General features: G+C 38.8%; 1 protein-coding gene across 5 annotated transcripts in view; it reads right to left on the reverse strand.

Moving 5' to 3' along the window:
* Positions 1-21588, reverse strand: part of AFF2 (AF4/FMR2 family member 2) — a 340514-nt gene that overhangs the window by 307421 nt on the left and 11505 nt on the right. Inside the window, exon 1 of one of the 5 annotated variants that reach the window (XM_033072138.1) lies at positions 282-532. The exons of the other annotated variants lie outside the window; for them this stretch is intronic. Within the exon in view, the coding sequence (XP_032928029.1) occupies positions 282-304 (23 nt within the window). The 5' untranslated portion in view covers positions 305-532. Of the gene's footprint in view, positions 1-281; positions 533-21588 lie in introns of those variants that run through there. 5 annotated transcript variants of the gene reach the window in all.

Genomic DNA, 21588 nt, shown 5'->3' on the forward strand with positions numbered 1-21588 from the left:
AGTAGGTAACAACAATGGGAAGCAAGGAGTGCTTGGGACGCAGAGCACCCCATCATGGTGTGGAAGCCACAACCACCCAGGTTCTGCTGCCCCTCAAAGGCAATGTGTTCACTCTTATGGCACAACACATCTGTCACATCTGTCAGCCAAGACAAGAAGTAGGAATCCTGGTTATTTTTTTCCCATTCCTACCAGCTAGAAAATGCAAACACTTCCGACCAAAGACCCAACCACCCTTCCCAGGTGAATACCAGGCCACAAAGCTGCAGGATCAGACTTACTTCTGGTTCTGTGACTGTTGCATTTTTGGTTGTGCTGTAGCTCATCTTCAGGCAGGTGCATAGAGGCTGGTTCCTCCAGGATACTCTCTTGCTGGTGAGAGCAGCAGCCTCTGTCCTCTCAGGGTGGTGAGAGTCCCAAAGTCATGCTTTCTCTGCCACTAGGTTATTATAGTAAAGCCACAAAGTGCTGTTATGGCAGCAATGCTTTTTGAGGGTTTTGCTGCCTTCAAGGAGACAAGATGGGCTCAGATACCTCACATCAGAAGAGGGCTGTAGGCACCAGATCATTAGTGGGCAGATACAACCCTGAGTCAGAGCCGTATGGCAGCCCTAAAAGGCAGGAGCTCAGACATCATCGTGTATCCTGCATTTGCTAGTGGCTAAATCTAGTGATTAGTCAGCACCGAGAGCTGCTGAATCACTCTTCAAAGGCACCTATCTCCCTGCTGACATCAGCGAGGCAGCCATGCACTCCACTGAAACAGCCTGGGCTGCTCAGCTGCAGACAGGGCCCTTTTACTAAGCTTGCACAAAGCCTGAACTACGGTTCAGAAATCTGATCCCTAACCTGCCACAATACACTTGCTAACACAAAAATAATATTCACATGCATAGAAAAAAGATGCATGCAATCTTGTATTAGTTGTTCATATAATTTTTCTGATAATTTGATATGTAATGCAATATTTACATTTTATCTTAAAAAAATATTAATATATTTCAAATTCTTTTAAAGTTCTTTTCAATTAGGACTCTATCTCTCATTATTAATTGTTTAGGTATTCATTATTTTAGATTAAATGAATGTAGGCATTGATATTCACAGAAGACAAATTATATACTAAGCAGATGAGACAATTAACATCAATTACTTCAGTCAGCTTGAAGTCCCCAAAATCTCTTTTTTGATTTAATAAAAAAAAAACCAACCCTACAAGATTAATACTGTATTTTTAAAAAGTGATTCTTTAACATTTTACTGACCATGGCACACTTCACCTGTTTAAATCTGAATTCTGTCAACCCTCATAGTAACAAAACCCAGTCTTAGAGATAAGGTGCTCTCCACAGGGGCCAAACAAAAGCTAATCAGTATTTTCTAGCTAAAGGACAATCTTTGAGTCAAGATCTGTGCAAGGAAAATCTTTAGCCAATTCTTAGAAGAAACCAACTACTTAGAAATACATATTAAGCAATTAAATGTATTGCTTCAGAATTTAACAGGAGTTCTAAAGAGAGGCAATTATTTTTCCATTCTAGTGGATGAAAATAAGTGTGAACACCACTTTAAAATGATGCATGACACAGGAAGTATTTGTGACATAAATCGGAAAAACTAATAAAAGTAAAACTCCTGCTTCTCAGCGATAAAACTGAACCAAGGCATGTTGGTGTACAGAGGCTTTGCTCATGACAGATTTTTGGTATTGTTCTAACAACTACATTGACAGAAAATGGCTGTTAAGCCCTGTGTAAAGAATATATTTAAAATTTTTCTTCTTTTCTGTTTTATATCTGAAATCAATAAAACAATAATTAAGAATTGAATGCTTAATCCTACACATTTGTGCAGGGTTGTTGTTTTGGGTTTTTTTAAGTAGGGCTTTGTTCCTTCTGGGGAGACTTAAATATCATTGAACAAAATCCTCAGGACTTTTCTTACCAAACAGTGGGATTTATAATAGAGAAGGCAAATCCTTCTCTCCTTTTCTTTAAGAGGAGTGCTCCTGTCAAAGTCAACACCACTGCAGCATCCTTAAAAAGCAACAGAGCTCTGTTGCTTTCTACAGCTCACACTGTATCACCCACTGGAGTCAACGGGAGTGCCAGGAGGATGATAAACAGAGCTATGTTTCAGAAGCACTTTAACACCTAAACAGAGATAAATTAGAAGCGCTTAGGGGAGGTGTGTACAAGAGAGGTTAATACAATTCCATGGAATGTCGCAGTTCGGTTCACATCCCTAATCTGTCCACTCACAGTGTGGCAAAAAGTCAATATATGTATTTCAAGAACCATCAGTAACTTCCCCCACTAAATTCTAGTTTTAATATGACCATGGGAGGCTTCCAAAAGATGCAAGTTACATCAAACAGACACATCTAATATATCTGTGCTTGAAGACTGTGAGAAGGGCCCTATCTGACCACGAGAGGGAGAATGGAATCATACACATTGTTTATTCACACACATTTCCATCTCAAACCAAGTTCACAAGGAGGGCAGCTCATAAATTCAGTATAGTCAGGGGACTCTGGGCACAGCACTGAGATCCCTGCTTGGATGTGCTTAAGGGAAGAGGGAAGAAAACCAAAGCCCAGAACCTCTCTTTTATCAAGGGATGTTGAAGCACAGTCAGGAATGCTGGGGTCAACAGGGAAATGACATTTGAAGATCTACAGGGTAGGAGCTTTCCTAGGGATATTAGGGAAAGATTCGGGAGAGCTGCTAGACATTTTTTTCAGATGCTGCCATGCTTTGTGGTTTCCACCTCAAAATAGATACTGGTGTTTCTCTCCTGGGACTAGCTATTTCTGAAGTGCCACTGATGCTCCAAAGTTTGTATGGGTGGCTGGCTAATTTTGATACAGGCTTCCAGACACCGGCTTTAGCTTCTGCTTGTTTGGATTTGTCAGCCCTGTTCCTCATATGGAAGACACCAACAATTATGACCCCAGTCTCCCAGAAACTTCAGAGATCCTGATGACAGTATTTTCAACGAAGAATGTGGACGCTTTTCCAAGTCTGCAGACCCAGAGATTGCTGAAAACCCCTTTTCAGGCCCTCTGCAAAGTTCATCTATTTTCTGGCTGCTGGAGAAGTCACAAATTGAAGAATGTATTAGGCTGTCATGAGAGGTTTATGTTTACTACATTTATTGCTGCTGACAGCAATAACTAAGAACAATCCCCACTGTACAGGACTTTGCAGATCTGCAATAAGTTCTTGTGTTCTGGTCGAGTTTCAGTGCTTGGAGAAGCGCAGAATAATGTATGTAAATAAATAAATAAATTACTACATGTGGATTTTTTCACCCAGCTTCAAAACACACTCCTATTCCTCATTTTTCAGGATCAACCATTCCTCACACTCACTCCTGAGAATTTGCTTTATTTACAGAAGAACTCATAACTTTATGAAAAAGTCTATCTCAAAGCTTTCCGAGGTTATTTGTGACTAGAATAATCACAGACCAGTTATGAGAAATTTGAGGCAGTATTAAGTACAGAGCATGTTTTGTTTGCTGGCCACGATGTCTGGACCTTTTACTGTACTCAAATGTATTATGTAAATCTCCAGCCAGCAAAAGGAGATGGGAAGAAAGCTCTGTTCAAGCAAAGCATGTCACAGCAGATGTGACTGGTCCCAAATTTTACATGTCAGCAGACAGATCTGGAAACCCCATCCCAAGCCAACAGTAGTTTTTTAACCTACTAATGTTTAATGAACATCTACTTCAAAACAAAAATACATTATTTACATCCTCCTGTTTTGGAGGCATATAGCTAATTTTTCTCCATTGGATTTTGTTGTTTTGGTTTTTTTTCTTGGAACACAGCTAAAATCTAATTCTACTCACAATAGCCAACCTGTATCTGACATGCAACACCTGAGCCACCTTTCCTACGCCACTTGAGCTGCAACAAAATTAATGAGCTGACCTATCTCAGAAAGGAATGAAAACAAACTCTTCCTGCACAACAGCAGAAGCACTGCTCAGAAATAGTCCTACTTACATTATTTCAGGTTACAGAGTTATATATACTTAAGCATAGGAGAAGGCATTTTGAAATCCAAGACACAAAAAAGCAACTGCTATGCCATGGCTGTACTGAAGCTTGGAAAACCACAGATCACCTGCCCATTTTCCAGTTGTGTGGAGAAACCAGCTGCAATTCCATCATCCCGTGTGATGCCACAAAGCATCATCTTAAAAACATACAGATATACTGTAGACAGATGATATGGTAATATACATGCCCTGTACTGTGCATATGTATACATAATGTATATATGGGTATGATCATATAGCACACAAACAATACTAGCAGCTACAAAATGTGTGCACACATTTACAGAACTCTACACTCTATCCCTACAGCCTGAGAACCCTCCCTAGCACACACTCAGGGCTCTTTATGGACAGTGCATCCCAGACACAAGTGCAGCACATCCCCAGAGCTAGAGGCAGGGAATGGCATGGGGCTGGCACATCCTCCTCATGTCCCTGGAGCAGGGCAGGCAGGACAAGGCACAACCACTGATGCACCTCCCTGATAAAAGGGCTTCTTCACAGGCAGGAGAGGAGAGGTCCTGCCCCAGGAACTGACAGCACTGACATAGCAGAATCAGTTTATTTAGTTGGGTACCTTCTGGAAGCTCAAGAATCTGCAAAGAAATTTCAATGAGTTTTGCAAGTCCTGCTGAAAACAGAGGTTCTCAGTGGACCAGTAAAGCTGGCCAGTGATACTGGAAAACACCAATGGCAGCACTTCTGATAAGCAGGTTAGTCTGCAATGCTTCAGCTGCTATCCTTGGTGTCACTAACTGCTTCATCCTGAGTGTAATTGACTCCAGGGGAAAACAAAAGAGGGGATTTTGTTTTGTTTTGACAAATCTACTGCAAGGCACCACACTAAGGTGCCAAAGGCTACTTTGTATTTACAATGCTGATGATAGGCACAACTCAGAAGTTTCCTGACCTCAAGTACAAACACAACGTGAAAGGTGATATATCAAACTGACACTATCACAGCTAGGGAAAAAAAAAAAAAAGAAAATAAAACCACCTCAGATTTATACCAGGCTTGCCTGCCTAGCATAAATACTAACATCAGGCTTGCAGGCTTTGTTATTAAGCTTAAAAGCTGTGTGATACAGCACAAGGACAAAACAGTACAAAATCAAACAGAAAGTGTTTCCAAACATAAACTTAGAGGAAGAAGAGGAAGAAATTTGCTCAGCCTGGAAGTAACAGCACATTCAGGCCTCCAGTACCTTCCCTTCATCTTCATGCCACATCTCACCTCCACGCTGCAGGCTGGGGCACCCCTGTTCATTGCTCCCTCACTTTTTTTTCCACCATGCCCTTGTGTGTAAGTCCTAGCCCTGCATCAAAGGGTTTCAAGCCCTTAAAACACACACCTCCCAAAATGTCTCGGTACCTCAGGCTTCTTTACATTGAGGCATTAATAAAACCACTACTAGAAAGCCCAAAACAAAACAGGCTTCCCCCTACCCTCTACCCTCCCAAAAAAAAAAAAAAAAAAAAAAAAAAAAAAAAGACTTCTCGTTGGTTATCTGGAATCAAATGGAGTGATCCCATACTCAGACTGGCGGCACTCACTCCCTCTGTACATTTGGGGCATTTTAGTTTTTAAGAAAGAACACTCATGGATTTTGAGCTGTCTCTCAATCAGGTCGAACAGCACAGGCCAGAAGCTGCTCACTGTGCTCCAGGACATTCCAGTACAACTGAGGCAAAAGGGAACTTTTTGTTAATAATAAAGTAGGGACAGATAAAAATAGGACTACCCAGCATCTAACTGAAAGTAATAATGAACAGAAAAATTTGCAGTTGTAATTGTACTTAATGTCTAAATGACCTATTTGGAGAAAGACATTAAAGTAAGTCACTCACTTTATAAAAGATAAAATAAAAGCATTGATCATAAATGCGAACATAGTAAAATTTTTTAGTGCTTTACATAACCTTTCATACAGACTAGACTAATTGTGGATATTTTGAAAATATTAATGTTAATAACAGGGAGATAGTATTGCATTTCCTCCAAAGAACATACATTTGAATGAAAATATTATAATATGAGCTCTGTATTGTAATTTAATTTAACCATGAAACCAATTTCTGCCTTCAACATTTTATGTTTTACAGTATGAAGCAGAACATTATTTGCTGTAATGTAGTTTATTTAACCTTAACCTGATGTGGTGCAACAGTGAATACAGATACACTCAAAATGTTAATAATATGACACACTGAGCTGATTAAAATTTCAATTGTGTTTCCTCCATCTCCTTTGGAAAGTTAATGAATTAATGAATCTTTAAAGGACAGACAGGGAGGCCTTAAAAAGAAGATGCCTTTTTGAGTAAGGAGAGAAAGTGGCAGATTACAACTTAATGGCTTCAGAATAATGGTAATTTCCCTATTTTCTTCACTTGCCTTAGCTCAGCTAATGGCTTCATTAGTGTCCACACTCTCAAACGAATAATAGAGGACCATGTCACATCCATCTTAGTCACATCACAATAAAACCGTTAAATACAATTCAGCTACCTGCCTTCTGCCAGTCTGGGCTGCAAGGCAGAATTAGCAGCACAATCAATACGGAATCCTGTTATTAGATTCTTTTTCCTTTAAAGAAGAAGTATATCATCAGGTATAATCAGGCAGTGCTATTTAACTGCGGTGCACATTTTATGCTGATTAGATAACTAGAATTACTCAAAATGGACATAAAATGAATGCAAAAAAAATTCTGCTTACTTTATACTTATACATGAACACCCCCCCCCCCCCCCCCCCCCCAAATAATTGCTCTTTATTTGATAAAACTGATGGGTTACCTCACAGTCACCACAGATGTATCAAATTTTTCATGACATCCCCTTTACCAAATCATTTCACAAACCAGGCTAATTAAACAGCTAAAAATCTCCTTGGCTTTAGCTACCTCTATCTTGGGAGAAGAGATTGCATGTAACCAATTAAAATTTTGGGAAAAAATTCGCTGTAACTGAATATAGCTCCATCAAAAGATATCAAGCCAGATGCAACAAGTTCACAAACTAATTTTAGCACTCTAAAAAAATAAACAGGAATTATGATTTTTAAAAAATATATTAAAGGTTTTTAATTTTCAAAGTAGTTGAATTTGAATTTATTTTGTGATCATTAGTTTCAAACTGGATCACTGGATTTAAGCAGCACTATGCTTTTTTTTTACTCATTATACGGTTTGGCAACTCTGTGCAACATGAAATCTCTGCTCAAGCATATTTTTCTCATTATATACATATTTAGTACAACAAATAATATGCAGGCTCTTTAAGAACAGTGGTTGAAACATGCACACTTGGCAAAATCTAATCCACAAGTACTATTACTCTCTACTTTGTATCTGTGGAACCCAAAGGAGCAAGCTCCAACTTCTACCTTGCTGAACTGCAGCTGGCAGCAACACATAAGTAACAAGGGGAGGAAAATGGCCTGTTTAATATATCAGGAAAATCTCAAATGCTTCAGGCAAGATTCTGTTCTCAGATCCACACCACAGATCCTGACTCCAGCACTCTGCCCCTTCTTGACCCGAGTATCTAACGCTACCAAAAACTGCTACGGACATGTAGAGGCAGAGCTTTATTGGATCATACCAATCTAAGGCAGGATTTTGCACAAAAGGATTCCTGGACTGATTCCCCAATTCTCTACATAACCCTGCCATAACCACATCCAACTGACATCCAGGAAGAAACTGCTTTGTAAATCTCAGCACACATGACGTGCCGGGCATCTGCACTTGTCAGCGGAATAAATTTTTCTGACAACATAAATCTGATCCTACTGAGAAACCTTTTTAAAAATACATTATTGACTAAAAATATTTATATGCACCACTTTTCCTGTTAGCAGAGGTAATATATTAACTGCTTTCCCATTACCGCAAATAACTGTAGGTCTAAGAGAAAATATTTCTGTATGCACAATATATATCCATTTCATATTAAAACAAGATGCCAATATTGTACTAAATCACAACAGAAGTGTCAGTCCTAAAGAGATAGTGAGTGACATCTGCATTCTAAATTTTTTTAAAAGTAGTTTGTCAATGATGAGACTTTAATGGGAAGTACTGCCTTCAAAATATGTAGTTATGGGTAAACATGAAATATCCTCTATTTATCATTTCAGTTCTTAGTCGTTATTTCACAAAGAATTAAATGAACTCCAACAGACAGGTAAAAGGGATACAGAAGATCACCTACTTCTTGTCTACCTTAGGATATTAAAACCTTATATATAAAAACAACTAAAGAAATAACCACAACCCAAAACCTCTCTGAGGCAGCCACCACTGTGTTTCTCAGAAGATTAGCTCATAGCTCACCAGGGAACGATTTATTCCCACTGTCCAGGTGTGCCACCTTGGCCTAAGCAAATTCCCATCAGAATAAAGGAGGAAAATTCCAAAAATACATTGCCAGTCAGACCTCAGAATTTACTTCACTATATCATGGCATGCTGCAACTTTCTCTAATCTGTGTTAGGGTCCTAATTAGTTCTATGACTGGGCATATAAAATAGGGCAAAACCGATAGGCATTAACCCTAGATGCTGTTCTATCATCAGCATTACAGCATTACCAGGCCCAGACACTCCAGATATCACATATTGTCTAACATGAAATGGACACAGAATTGCCTGTGCTTCAGAAAAAAAAAAAAAATTGAACACATAATTGATGCAGATTATTCAAAATATGCCACAGTAATTTTAACATTTTACAGGCATCCTTAGGAGTTCCAAGTAAACTTTCTCCTGCTCCCTGCCCCTTTAAGATTTCTTCATCACCCCCTCTTTCATTTAATTACCTGTAGGAAGAATATTTACTGCAGTTAAAAGATGCAGGAGGGAGATTACAATTTGTAGGTAAGTTAGGCAAGGAAGATGCATTTACAGCTTTTCTGCTTAAACTACTGCAGAAACCAGTTTTACACCGAGTAGAGGTCCCCTCAGAGTATGCTTGCTTAACATGCAAGTACACTATCTGCCTAAACTCTGCTTTTCTGATTAAAGTTTTGTATTTAATTAAAATTGTCTTTAATTAAAATGCAAATATTCTAGGACTTTAACAATAAATTGTTTACACTAGACTGAGAAACAGCCCTCAAAGGCTTTGGAAAAAAAATAGTTTCAATTGCAAGCTGTATATTCAAACTTCACTGCTCAGTGAAAATGGGTAAAGATCCTTTTTTCTCCTATTGGCTTAATCTTTTTCAAACAAATGGAAAGATATCCTAATCTGTATCTAGAATTCACATAGAAAACAATTCCCAAAGTTATTGGCTGTTGAGTAACTAATTAGGCCAGTTCAAAACATCTATTGTGTTTCAAACAATTCCTTTAGCCAATTTCTAGGAAATGATACTAGCACCACAAAAGAATTGCCAGTTAAATGAAAGATCGCGCACCCCTTCCCCGAGTGATAAACACGGAGTGCTCCTGTGTGCATGCAAGGATCCATCTGCATTATCCCTGCGCCAGAAACATCCTGCTCAGGGTTCAAAAATAGCCATTCTGTTTACAAAGGAGCACAGTTTAGATACAGCAGATATATAGCCTGCTCATGTCTTTCTTTAAACAAACACAGAAATACTCTGCACCCCAGGTTTTGATTTAGCACAAGGCAGAGTATGTGCTCTGCAGCATCAACACTCCTTTTCTGTATGAAGTGGTGTGGCTCACAGGTGAATTATCCTTATGGCCTCTTCATAACTATCCTCCACTGGGAATAAAATGGAGTCTTTGTATCTAATCTGACTTAATATCTTGAGAACTTTAATTCTTGTCCAGAGAAACTTCAAACTGAGCTCTTAGCACTCTAGTGCAATAACAAAAACTACAGTTATGCATGGCTTGGAAGGAAATTTACCAAATCCCAAACCTTCCACAAAAAATAAAAATAAAAATTTTTAAAAAGTCAACAGTGCTTGGAAGGTTTTATGATTTGTTAGCAAAATACTGCATTATGTTCATCACCATATCCCTTTCAAACACTGAAGAGCAGCGATTTAAGTTAAATGGGGTAGTAACATTTAAAGTTTGAAAAATCCAGAAGCCAGTGGAACAAATTACACATGGGAACTTTCTAACTGGAAGTACTAGTAGAATAATGGTATGAATGTGACCTCTATGGAAGTAACAAAGTACCCTCATTCTTGCAGAGAAATTCTTACAAAGACTCACTTGCTATAAATTTGAATTTCCTAAATTCATTGCAGATCTGAGAAACCAAAATGAAATAAATTACCACAGTTTGACACCATCTCCTTCATCACAGTAATTCCAGATTTCAGTATAAAAGCCATTACTTAACTTGCATGCCATAATTTACACACTCTTTTACACAATAATTTTTGATCCAAGAAGAGATTAATTTTCTTTTTATAATTATCTCATGTCAGAGTGTTTAACCTTTTCATCTGAAAAGCCAGAGCTGGATTCCTTGTGGAAACACATGCTCTGAGTTCAGCTCCTGTCTTCATGACACCGCAGGAAGGGGCTGGACAGCAGCAGAGAGCAGCCAAGGAGAGCAGCCAGCAGCACTGCTCTGCAAACCAGGGCACCTGCACCCAGCCACCAAGAGCTGCTTTCCAAACACTGCAGCAAAACCATCGACTGGAGAGAATAAAACCTGGGTCAGCCCAGCATCAACTTGTGAGTACAGCATGAGAACCACCTAAACCACAGTGGTGCTCAACTGCCGATCTGCATAATTTATACAAATTAATGTAGATTCAACAATTAGCATTTCAAGAAGGTTTCTTGGTGCCCAGGGAAGGCTGGTGTGAGCCTGAGCAGCCTCACCTGACACAATGCCTGTGCCACAGGCTCTGTCCACACACAGGCATCCAAATCATGTCCTTCTCGCAATGTGAGGGCGAGGTACTTTGTTCTGCTGCTTCTCCAATGTAATGATAAAGATAGAGCAGTAGTCTATCTCACTAAAATTCAGACAACTTAACTGGATCCACATACACTTGCCAATTCAAAATAGCACTTTACAGTCATAGGCAGGAAGCCTGGACTGGCTCCAGCAACTGTGGGCTCACTTCAGGGTAGGCAGCAGAATAGCCCCCAAAAACATAAGTTTTGTGAAAAAGAGATCTCCACCCACATTTGGATCCTCGGTGGACTCCTGTCCCAGCAAGGCATCCTCATAATCATTCTTCATCACACACACCTGGATGTACCTGCATTTCACATTTCCTTCATTTTGGGAACACACCTTTCTGCACCAAGGGGAAGAGGCCACTGTATACAACTACATGGTCTGTGTGGACTTGCTTCCACCTGAAATCATCCAGTAAAATGAAAAAAAAAATACTTTAAGTGATACATCAATTTTGCTCCCCATTCCTAAAAAACACACCATTCTGTTACAGGGCCAGCAATTAGCTCTTCCTTCAGGCACCTCTGCTGCCTGAGGAACAGACTGCTCATTTTTAGCCTGTTTCCAATTTACCTGGTGGCAGAGGTGTGCAAGAAGTCTCTAGCAATGAAGCTGGAAATCCACGTCAGTATAAATTTCCTTTCTGAGAAGTTTCAATCTTGTTTTATCAGAGACTAGTGCCTGTGCTGAGGAAAGCCTACAATGATTTCTCTTTTTCAGGCTTATTGCATCTATTTTGGGGTTTGTTTAGATCTGTCACAGCTTTCGTCCCGTTGATCATGTTGTTTTTCTAACCCGCCCTGAACATCTGTTGGCTCTTTCTGAGGCTGCATAATCCTGGTTTTTTTTCTTTCTCTTATGTATTCCACTGCTATCAGCTGGCTGTTATTCTTGGGTTTTATTTTTCAGCGTACATTTTATTTATTTTAGTTTGGAAAAAAAATTATTTTAAAAGCACTAATTCTTTTCGGCCTCATCTTATCCTGCACAACAAATTCGTATCTACCACAGCTTTTGTTTTGTTCTGCTGGTTTGCTCTTTTTTTGTTTCTGCTTGTTTTGGTTTTTTTTAAATGCATCACTATAAAAAAATCAGGTTGCAGCAGACCTAAAGGTGGAGTGAGAAGACGATGAAGGATCTTGTTTTCATAATGATAAAAATCAGTACTTATAAAAGATACGAGGCTGGCAGCCCTGCAGAAAACAGAGCAAACACCGTTTAACCACAAACCAGACACACACACACTCTCAGCAGGACCACTGCAAGCACTGAAAGGGGAAACAACAGTCAAGCCTTGGCCTCCTCACCGGGGATGCCAGGGAGGGCAATAACTAGTGCCAAGCGTGGGGGTGGGTTTTTCTTGACGTTCACACTGGGAAATGTTTGGAGACTACAATTATTTTGCATAGCCTAACAAACAGTTATCAGATGGCAACAGCTTCTGGTCAATACTAGGCTGGACTGCATTCAAGCCTAAAAGAGACATGTATCTCCTCTGCCAGCAAGTCTCCCAACCCAGTGACTACAAAACAAGTAAGATTTTGAGGTTGACAAGAGTCCCTTTTAGCAGCATTTGGATTATAAAATTGCTCTGACTCACTGCAGTGCACTGCTCCCTCTTAATTAACAGAGCTGAACTTTGTACATGTCTAGACTTCCTCCTGCAGAATGGCAGATTTTGGCCCTCATGAATATCATTTGAAGTCATATTATTTACAGAGCCTTTGTTCATTTCAGTCATTTGTTTCAAACATATTTTCCACAGAAAGAAAAAATGCACCAACTGCTGGGTCATTTAATCCAAACTCAACAGTTAAGATGTTTTATTCAGCATTTTTAAAAGGATTGTCTTAGGGAATTTTATGTGCTGCATTTCTAATGTTAACTTTACAGATTGTAAAGTGCCTTGGGATGCACTAGCATGAAAGGCATTAAGGTATTGCAGGATTTAGGCAAATGTGCATTGCACTAAAAAAATAACTTTTATGAAAGCACATACAGATAAAAAACACAGTAAAGCTAGTGTTTATTAAGAGATGCCCAGATTTATTTCTTAAATCTAAAACTATTAAAACTATTTTCCTCCTCCACTGGCAAAAATGATCCTTTCCTAAATTAAAAAATTTTCCACCAGTACTGACATAAAATTGCTAAAATTTGATCCTTTATGGAAGAACGTATTTTCCCATTTAAATGTTCCCTGTTAAAAATACCCAACTGGATTCACATTAAAAAGGCTTTTTCTTTGAAAAAAAAGTAGAATTTTTACTTTGTGGGTGGTCGGCTTTTTCCTACCAGTTATTATGAACAAATTAATTAACTATATTAATTAGCTTGGCTATTGTTACAGAATTTGATGGGTACAAAGAAGGATGAATCATACATTTTGATCCATGCTTCCTATTACTATCAAAAAGTTGCATTTCAAATACAAGGAAAAGCTTGTACAGCTGAATCCCTTGACACTCCTGGAAATCACAGAGTAGGCTTGTACACCAGTCACTTATGAGAGAGGATTTAATGTCAGTGGGTGAAGTTCAACACGGCAAGAAGGAGCAGCATTAACACAGCCAGAGCAGCCTTATCAACAAGAGGTGGGGTACTGTATCAGGCTTTATCTCCACCCTTTAAATGGGAGGGTGGATTTGATCTTCAACATCTCTCTCCCTGTTTTCCACCTTTGTAACACCCAAGTAGTCCCAATCCAGAGACTATTACAGCAAAGTATCAGTTGATGTTAAAAGGCTACAGATAAAGCCCAAAGAAAGTGTAATGGATTTCAAATCATAAGACTAAACATAAAATCAAATTTTAAGTGCAGAATATATAATATATTATTTTTTTTAAAAAAGGTAACACTGCTGGAACTCCTATCGTTCTAACATCAGAAGAGAAGTAACAAACAACTTTATAATGCCAGATCCACCTTTTCATTAAAATTACATTAAAAATAAAACATGGTGAAGAAAGTTAAAAGCAGCATATGACTTCTACCAAGGAGGGAAGGATTAGTTGTCCTTTGCATTGTAATTCTGAAAGTTAATATGACAGTCATAATAACTACTTAGAGCCTCAGATCTTTTTTGAATGATAGGAACATTTTCTCAAAGTCTTTCAGCTACAAAATAGCCCTCAAACAGATTTGTTTCTCTAGAGCACCTGTAATTCAAAAACATTACTGACAAATAAAATGAAAGCATTAATTTTTTTAAGTGAAAAATTTCAGATGACTGCCCTGAAATCCAATAATATTCTCCTTTTTCAAGAAAAACAGTGGAGCTATGTACTCTAATTACAGTGGGTCATAAAATTGAATTAAAGGAACAAGACTGTTTTAGCTAATGATGCTTTTTAACTACCTCTCATGCCTTTCAAATACTATGGCATTTTCAGTTACATATTTGCCACATTTTGTTTTCACACAACTGCTTTTTCCACTCAAGTTCAAAGGAAGATCAACCCATTTAACTTAATCTATACCTCCACTGTAGGCATCGAATATCCATCACAGCCTGTTCCTCACAGATGCATTTCCTTGTGAAGAAAATCCAGACAATGTATGTCAGCAAGATATCCTTTACCAAGCCACAAAGACCACATCTCAGTAACTCTAAAATGGAAATACTACTGCATTTTACACCTGGATTCATCCATATTTCTCCAGTGCTTTGTCCATGCATTATTGAAAAGACAAACAGTTACACTGAGCAACAAGCTACATAGCAGGCTGAAACATTCAATTGTTCTTCCTGTGATGGACTTCAGACTAGCACACCTGCACCTTCCAACTCTTGGCTGCTCCTATAAACTACACTTCAAACCCTGTCAAGATCCTGTTACAGATCTGGGTCTTCCCACGTATGCAGTTATCCATGTTTCTAATACTTCCTATCTAACAAAGATGTGAACCAAAAAAGGCTGGTGGAGACACTTCCCCTGTCACTGGACCTGCTGACAACCCAGTTCACAGGGCTGCCAATCGAGACATGACTGCAGTTACTTTTACTCTGATGTGGTGTAACGTACAGCTGTTACTACAAATACAGCCCCTTTCTTAAACCTAGTTTTTTATAAACTGTGCACCTGTGTATGTACAGAAGAGCAAATGTGCAGACTCCATGACAAGCAGTCTGACTCCCAGATTGAATTTGAATATCATGCTCAAATACCACTGACTGAAACTGCAGCCACATACAGCATCTTTCACTAAAACCTCTCTCTTTGTCTATGTGTTTATTTTACACTAATCACTAAAACATCATAGCACAAACTATTATGTTATCTCTGTATCTATCTCAATATCTATAATTACTTTCGCTTTTGTAAAAACTAGGATAGGGAGTTGTAGCCCTCAAAGATTACAGATACCCATCTTCCTAAGCCTGACTAAGCCTAAACACACAACAATTATAAGAGGGTAAACAGCAGTAATTGTACACTAAATGTTTTTTTAAAGCCAAATGTGCACTTAAAGTTTAACTCCCACTCACTGCTGCTCTAGAACAAACAGTAAATTAGTGAATACAAAACTAAAAGAAAAAAAACCTAAAAAAACCAAAGAAAACACCAAAAGCCCCGCAGTATGTTCCTCAGGCAGGAAGTAATTCTATTCCCCCACCTCCTTTTTTTTTCAACCTTTGTAGACATAATGCAGGATAGTTTCAAAAAACACTGCCTGCAGTAAAAGCATGTGATGATCTTTCAATCCAAGTTAAAGTGTGATAATTACCCTGCATTAATAGAGAAGAGGACATACAGAGAAATAAATGACCCTCAACCTGTAAAGAAATGCAGCTGCATTCTAATTTATCAACAGTCAATTTATTTATTATGCAATGTACTTTCAAACAGGGGGTTTTTATTTGCACCTGTAAGTCTCAGTAAAGTGCAGCTAGTTTCATGACCACTACAAGCAGTTAAGGCTTCCTCTTTTCATTCGAACAGGTGGCATGCACAGAGCACAAAACCACTCAGCTACTTTTATCCCATGTGCATCAAAACCAACTCTGAGTTATCCCTCCAGCCCCTTTCTCAGTGAGACTTTGGAGTCCTAAGACACTGCACAAGTCTCACAATACATTTGCCTTTTGCTTGATTGCTTTGGGAGTATTTTGGGAAGGAGAATATTATCTAACAAGAATGAATACAGAAGTCAGTCCCTAGAAGCATGACTGAGATAACAGCAGGCATCAAGTACAGCCCTAAGGGATTCCCCAGCTTCCTTCTGGAAGTGGCCAGACCTGAGCACAGAAGAACCTTGTTCTGCCAGGGCCACTTGACAGGCAGAAGACACCAGTTTCCAGAGCTGCTCGCCTCACCCATGAACATGTATAGCGAGAAGGGGGAAAAGAATTAAAACATCTTACAAAGTAATAAAATGTAGCTGTGAAGTGACAAAAGTTGACTGCTCTTGCAGTGTCACTGTGTGACAGCTCTCCTAACAATTAAACTGAAGAGGTTGCGTGCACTGATGGGAACGTCTGATTATGGCATATGTAAAACACACTATAAATATTCCAGCATTCCCAAGAACGTCTGTGACACTTGGCACTAAGAGGTATCACGTTTGCTCCTTCGATGTCCATTTCCATGTCTCACTTATAATATTGAGCACTTCACCAGGAAATTCCCTCCTCCCAAGGAAAAGAACAACTTTTTAATAGATACAGTTTTGCTTGGACATGGAGGCTATTTGAGAGGTCCTTATGTATCTTCACAACTACAAGGCCCAAGGGTTTCTAAAGCCAAGTGTCTATACTCCAGTGTCCATTTTGGAAACATCTTGAGTGAAGAAGAAAGAGATCATCTGCCCAAAAGGTTCCACCCAAAGCAGGGCACCCTCTAACTGGAACTCCACATCTACCCTACACCCATCACACTGGTTGGTGTTGCTATTTATTTTTCAGCATTTACTACTGTAATAATGTCAGGAGACAAACAGGTCACACTACCCTGTGCCATGCAAATATGACAAATGGCTACAGAGGGATTTAGTACAAAAACTGTAAGAACTAACTGTCCTAGCATAAAGCATCACAGGACAGGAGAGAAAGGCAGAAGATATTTTGAAAACTAAGTTTTTCTGTTTTAGGAGTGAAACTTGAGCATTTGAAGTCTTCCCCAAAATTCAAGGGTTAGATTATATGATCATTTATTTTGTTTTGAAGCATACCCTCACTTGGAACACAGCAGTTAAGCAAATCAGCACCTGTCAAGTCTACTGAACTACTCTCTATTTAACCAGAATTTACATTTAGTTCAGTCAATTAATATAAGCTTTATCAGGTTATGATAATTAGCAGACTTAATAAGAGCAGTAACAGCAGTAGAAATGGTGTCAAAGAAGAGCTTTTCAGTAGTTCCGTGGTTACCACCAGAGACTCCTATCTGATCTCACCTAGTGATCTACTTGCTCTTGTACTGTCAAGGAGACCCACTTATTCTGCTCTTAAACCAGACAAATTACTGTGACAACAAGAAGGCTTAGGGAAGCTTCCATTCACAGATCACTTTAAGTACTTTACAGGTCATGTGCTATTAAACAACTTACTTTACCAATTTCTTTTGGCTTATCCAAGGCTAAACTGTTTTATGTGGAAGAGGATGACTTTTTGTTTGTTTGTTTGCTTTGCTTTCTTCTTTTTTTATTCTTCCCTTCCTGTTTTATTTTTACCATAAATAGTTGAGGGCTGTTGGACCGAAAAATCATTTTAATCAAAAAGGGGGAAAAAAAAATCAACTTTTGCTTTCCTTTGCTTCATGTATCTTGCTGAAGTGTACTTTAACACAGACTTCTTTAAGCAAGTATCACTTGGAGCAGTTAATAAGGCCACTTTTGGTAAAATGTTTTAAAGCATTAATTGACAGGTAGAATTTAGATTCTTCACACAGAAGATGCTCTCTTGACTGCCATTCCAGAATTTTCAGAATTTTAACAAGAATTGTAAAATTCCAGATGATTGCTAATACAAATACATATTTTCTTGTGACTCGAGCTGCAGGGTCATAAGGGCATAATTTACAGTGTAAAGTAGTGTTTTAAGAAAATAGTAATTCCAAGCATAATTGCTGGGGTTTTTTTCCCCAACTTGAACTGATAATTTCCCTTTTCCCTTAAACTCATAACCATGAAGCCACATCATTAGTCCAAATTATTCTAAGAATAAGGCTAAAAGTTAATATACTTTGACAAAATTAGCCACTGCTTTAACAAGAAAGGGAATATTGTGCTATCCTTCACTTATCTATTTGATACTAGATAAGACCCGGAGAAAAATGAAATCCATAAATTGCACTTTGTGGCATATTTTACAGGCAGACAAGAGACTTCATAGAAGGTGAGACAGTACTATAAACCAAAAGTCAAATCAGAAATTGAACCTTCATTTTAGATTCCTGGGCTTTTTAATGTTCAAGATAGACTGCAAACACTAGTTTAACATTCTCTGGTTTTGTACAAGTACCTAGAGAAGCAGAAAAAATTTATTACAAGTTGAATTGAACTGTAGTGAAGGTGTTTCCAGGCTATGTTTTTAAGAACATACTTGAAAGACTGGCAGAACAATCCAGTGCTCTAGTACTTTCACAAATTCAAAACAATGAGATACTTAAGACTCTATTCACACACAAAGAAATAGAAAAAAGAAAAAATGGAGAGGAAAAATGGAGACATAAATGTCTCTAAGTGGAAGAAACATTTCCCATTTCAACTTTAGCACTTTACTACTGATATATACAAGGAAAAAAGTGCTTGTATACAACCCAGCCATGTCAGCAGCAAAATGAATCTCCAGGCTGTGCAATGATCTAAGAAAATCTGAATGGGCATATGGGAACAGCTCATTTTGCAAGTCCTCTGAAATCAACCTACTGATAAACACCGGAGGGTGCCTGACTGCCTGAATACTCACATGCTTATTTGTTGTTATTCTTATTCATTACTGAGTCATTATTATTATTTAAGTGCCGACAATGCACTTGTGAACCAGAACAGATGCAAAATATCCTGTGCTAATGAGAAAATCAAAGCCTTTCTAATATTAGCAATTTCATATTATAGGATCTCTTTATTTTTGCCAATAAAGCACAAAAGTAATTAATACAGCAATACTTTCTTATTGTTCATGAGTAAAGCAAGTAAAACAACTCAGATTCTGCTTTGGCTCCCACCCCTACCAGCACAAAATACAATAAATACTATTGAAGAGTTTCTATTAAGACAGCTGCCAAATAAAATACAACAAAAATCTCTCATAAAAGGCTGTTCTCTGTTTATTCAGAGATACAGTCAGTACTCCTCACTGAAAATGAACAGTGTGACACTGCTCTTTCATATTTAAATACTTAAGATGTGTTTTATTGCTGTAACCATCTCACAAGATAATTTTTTAACGGGAGGCTGGAAGGTGACATTAGTCCTCAGTGTATCACCAAACTGCGGGTCCATTCTTGAATAACAATTAAAACAATACATAACCAGCACATGCTTTTCACCCTCAAAATTATGCTACTACATACATGAGGAATCTGATAAATACTTCCATCTAAATAGTTGAGCACACAGAAGGAGTCATGTTTGGACATTCCCTGACAGCAGTGATGGATGTGCTGCAGCCATGTCCAGCTCCAGGATGACACCTCCAGCAGACCAGGTTTGATGTGAAGGAGGGTGGCTGGGGAAGGCCCCCTAAAAAGTCAACTTCCCCCAGCTGCTGGAGCTGTGTCTGCTTCTCATGACCACATATTCTTTAAGCATGGTCACAAATGCTAGAGCTGCTTCACTGTGTGTAGGTAACCCTGCAACAGAGGATAAATTTAGCTGAGGAAGTTTCAATTTGGGTAGTGTCCCTTATCTTGCCCTCAGCAAACCAACCTGTGCATATTCCCCAGATCTGGCCCCAGAAACTCTTCACCTCAGCAAACATTACTGCCCTTTTGAGAACCATTCTGCATCATGGGAATGCATACAATCAAAATCCCTTTTGTGAGAGGCAAAGGGTTTTTTCCTTTAATCTCAGTAATGAACATGATTTAAGCACAAAATGACTCAGCCGTGACTGCAGGGCTCAGCAGTGAGCACAGCACTGCTCCAGAGACAACAGCTAGTGCAGAGCAGAGCTAAGCCCTGCTGTCATTTCTCCTAAAACAAAGCATGAAGAACAATATGTGAGTCCCAAAATCTTGTTAAAGAAGCTTGCTGGAGTCAGAGACAGGCTCAGACCTGTGCTGGGAGTCAAATGGGTAGAGATTTCTGTGTAAACTCTTTGGCAGCCCATCCTGGTGCTCCTGCTGTGTCTGCAACCAAAGTTTGCAGGAGGATCCTGAGAGAGGAGCCTGACCACACCTTTTATATCAAAACACTCCTACCAAATCAAAGTATGTGGGCAAAGCAGCCAAGATTCAAATGCCAGAGCCAGTTAAACTAAAACACGTATCAACAAATGAAAATATGAATGAAGTTTGGTCCTCAGCAAGTCCTCAGAAGAGGGAACTGAGATCCTCAGAAGCTGCCCTGACTAAAAAGACAACTGAAAGAGCTGGATAGTACCTTCTGTTCAACATCAGAATCCAAAACAACCTCATATTCAGAAGACTAAGTCTGGCCCTAAACACTTAATGGGATTAAATAAAAATTGCATCTATGAAAAGATCTACTGATATGACTTTTTGAAGGTCTACGTGGAAACAAATGCTGCAATTGAAGTTGTAACAGCAGCATCCTGTCAGTGACACACATTTGAACAAAAGGAATAAAACACACAAACAATAACTCAAACCCCAGCAACAGTGGATAAAAAATGCCTAGATTTCTAACTTTTCATTGAATACTAACTTGATAAAATCAACAACCATGCATCTGAACTAGAAGATTGTTTTTAAAACCAGTGGAAGTGTGACAGATGAATGACAGCTGATCAAAAGTGACAATTCAGATTTAAGTCCAGAGGAAGGCTGAGTCTTCATGTCCTCTTAAATCAGCCTTAAGTCAACACCCGCTCATCCTAAGTGCACACGCAGTGCTCACTGACACAGGCAAACCCACAGTGAAGGGCTGGATGTACTTGAGTACCTGCTGAATTCTGCCACACGCACACACACGGCCATGCTGCTACAAGCCATCACTTTCAGATTTTTGACAGTCACCCTTCGCCCACATCCCCATTTGTTCCTGGCTGGATATGCTCTTTATAGCCCCTGGTATTACCCCTCCAAAGCTGTGACACATTCTTAACCACAACTCTGAGAACACACTGACATTATAATATACAAACACGTATGGAAGATATATACACTCAGAGACACAGGGGATAAAACAGACTGGGAGGAAACGAGGAACTTTATGTTACTGTCTTTTCTAATGAGATAGAAAGTGGCAGATGTAAAGGTTTCATTCAACCAACAATCTCTTTTATGATATGAATAAACTACTAAAACAGATTTAATCCTTTATAAAATCAGATTATAAGAAGCAGACAAAATCACAACTTTATTCAATACGCCATCTTATCCAGTGTGACTAATGCATTATTTGTATGAAGTTAAAGTGGCACGTTGGAAAGCTATGAAATAAATCAAATGCTCTACTTTATGTAATCTTGAGAGACAGATCC

This window comes from Catharus ustulatus, chromosome 14 (assembly GCF_009819885.2).
Source record: "Catharus ustulatus isolate bCatUst1 chromosome 14, bCatUst1.pri.v2, whole genome shotgun sequence".
NCBI classification, from domain to species: Eukaryota; Metazoa; Chordata; class Aves; order Passeriformes; family Turdidae; genus Catharus; species Catharus ustulatus.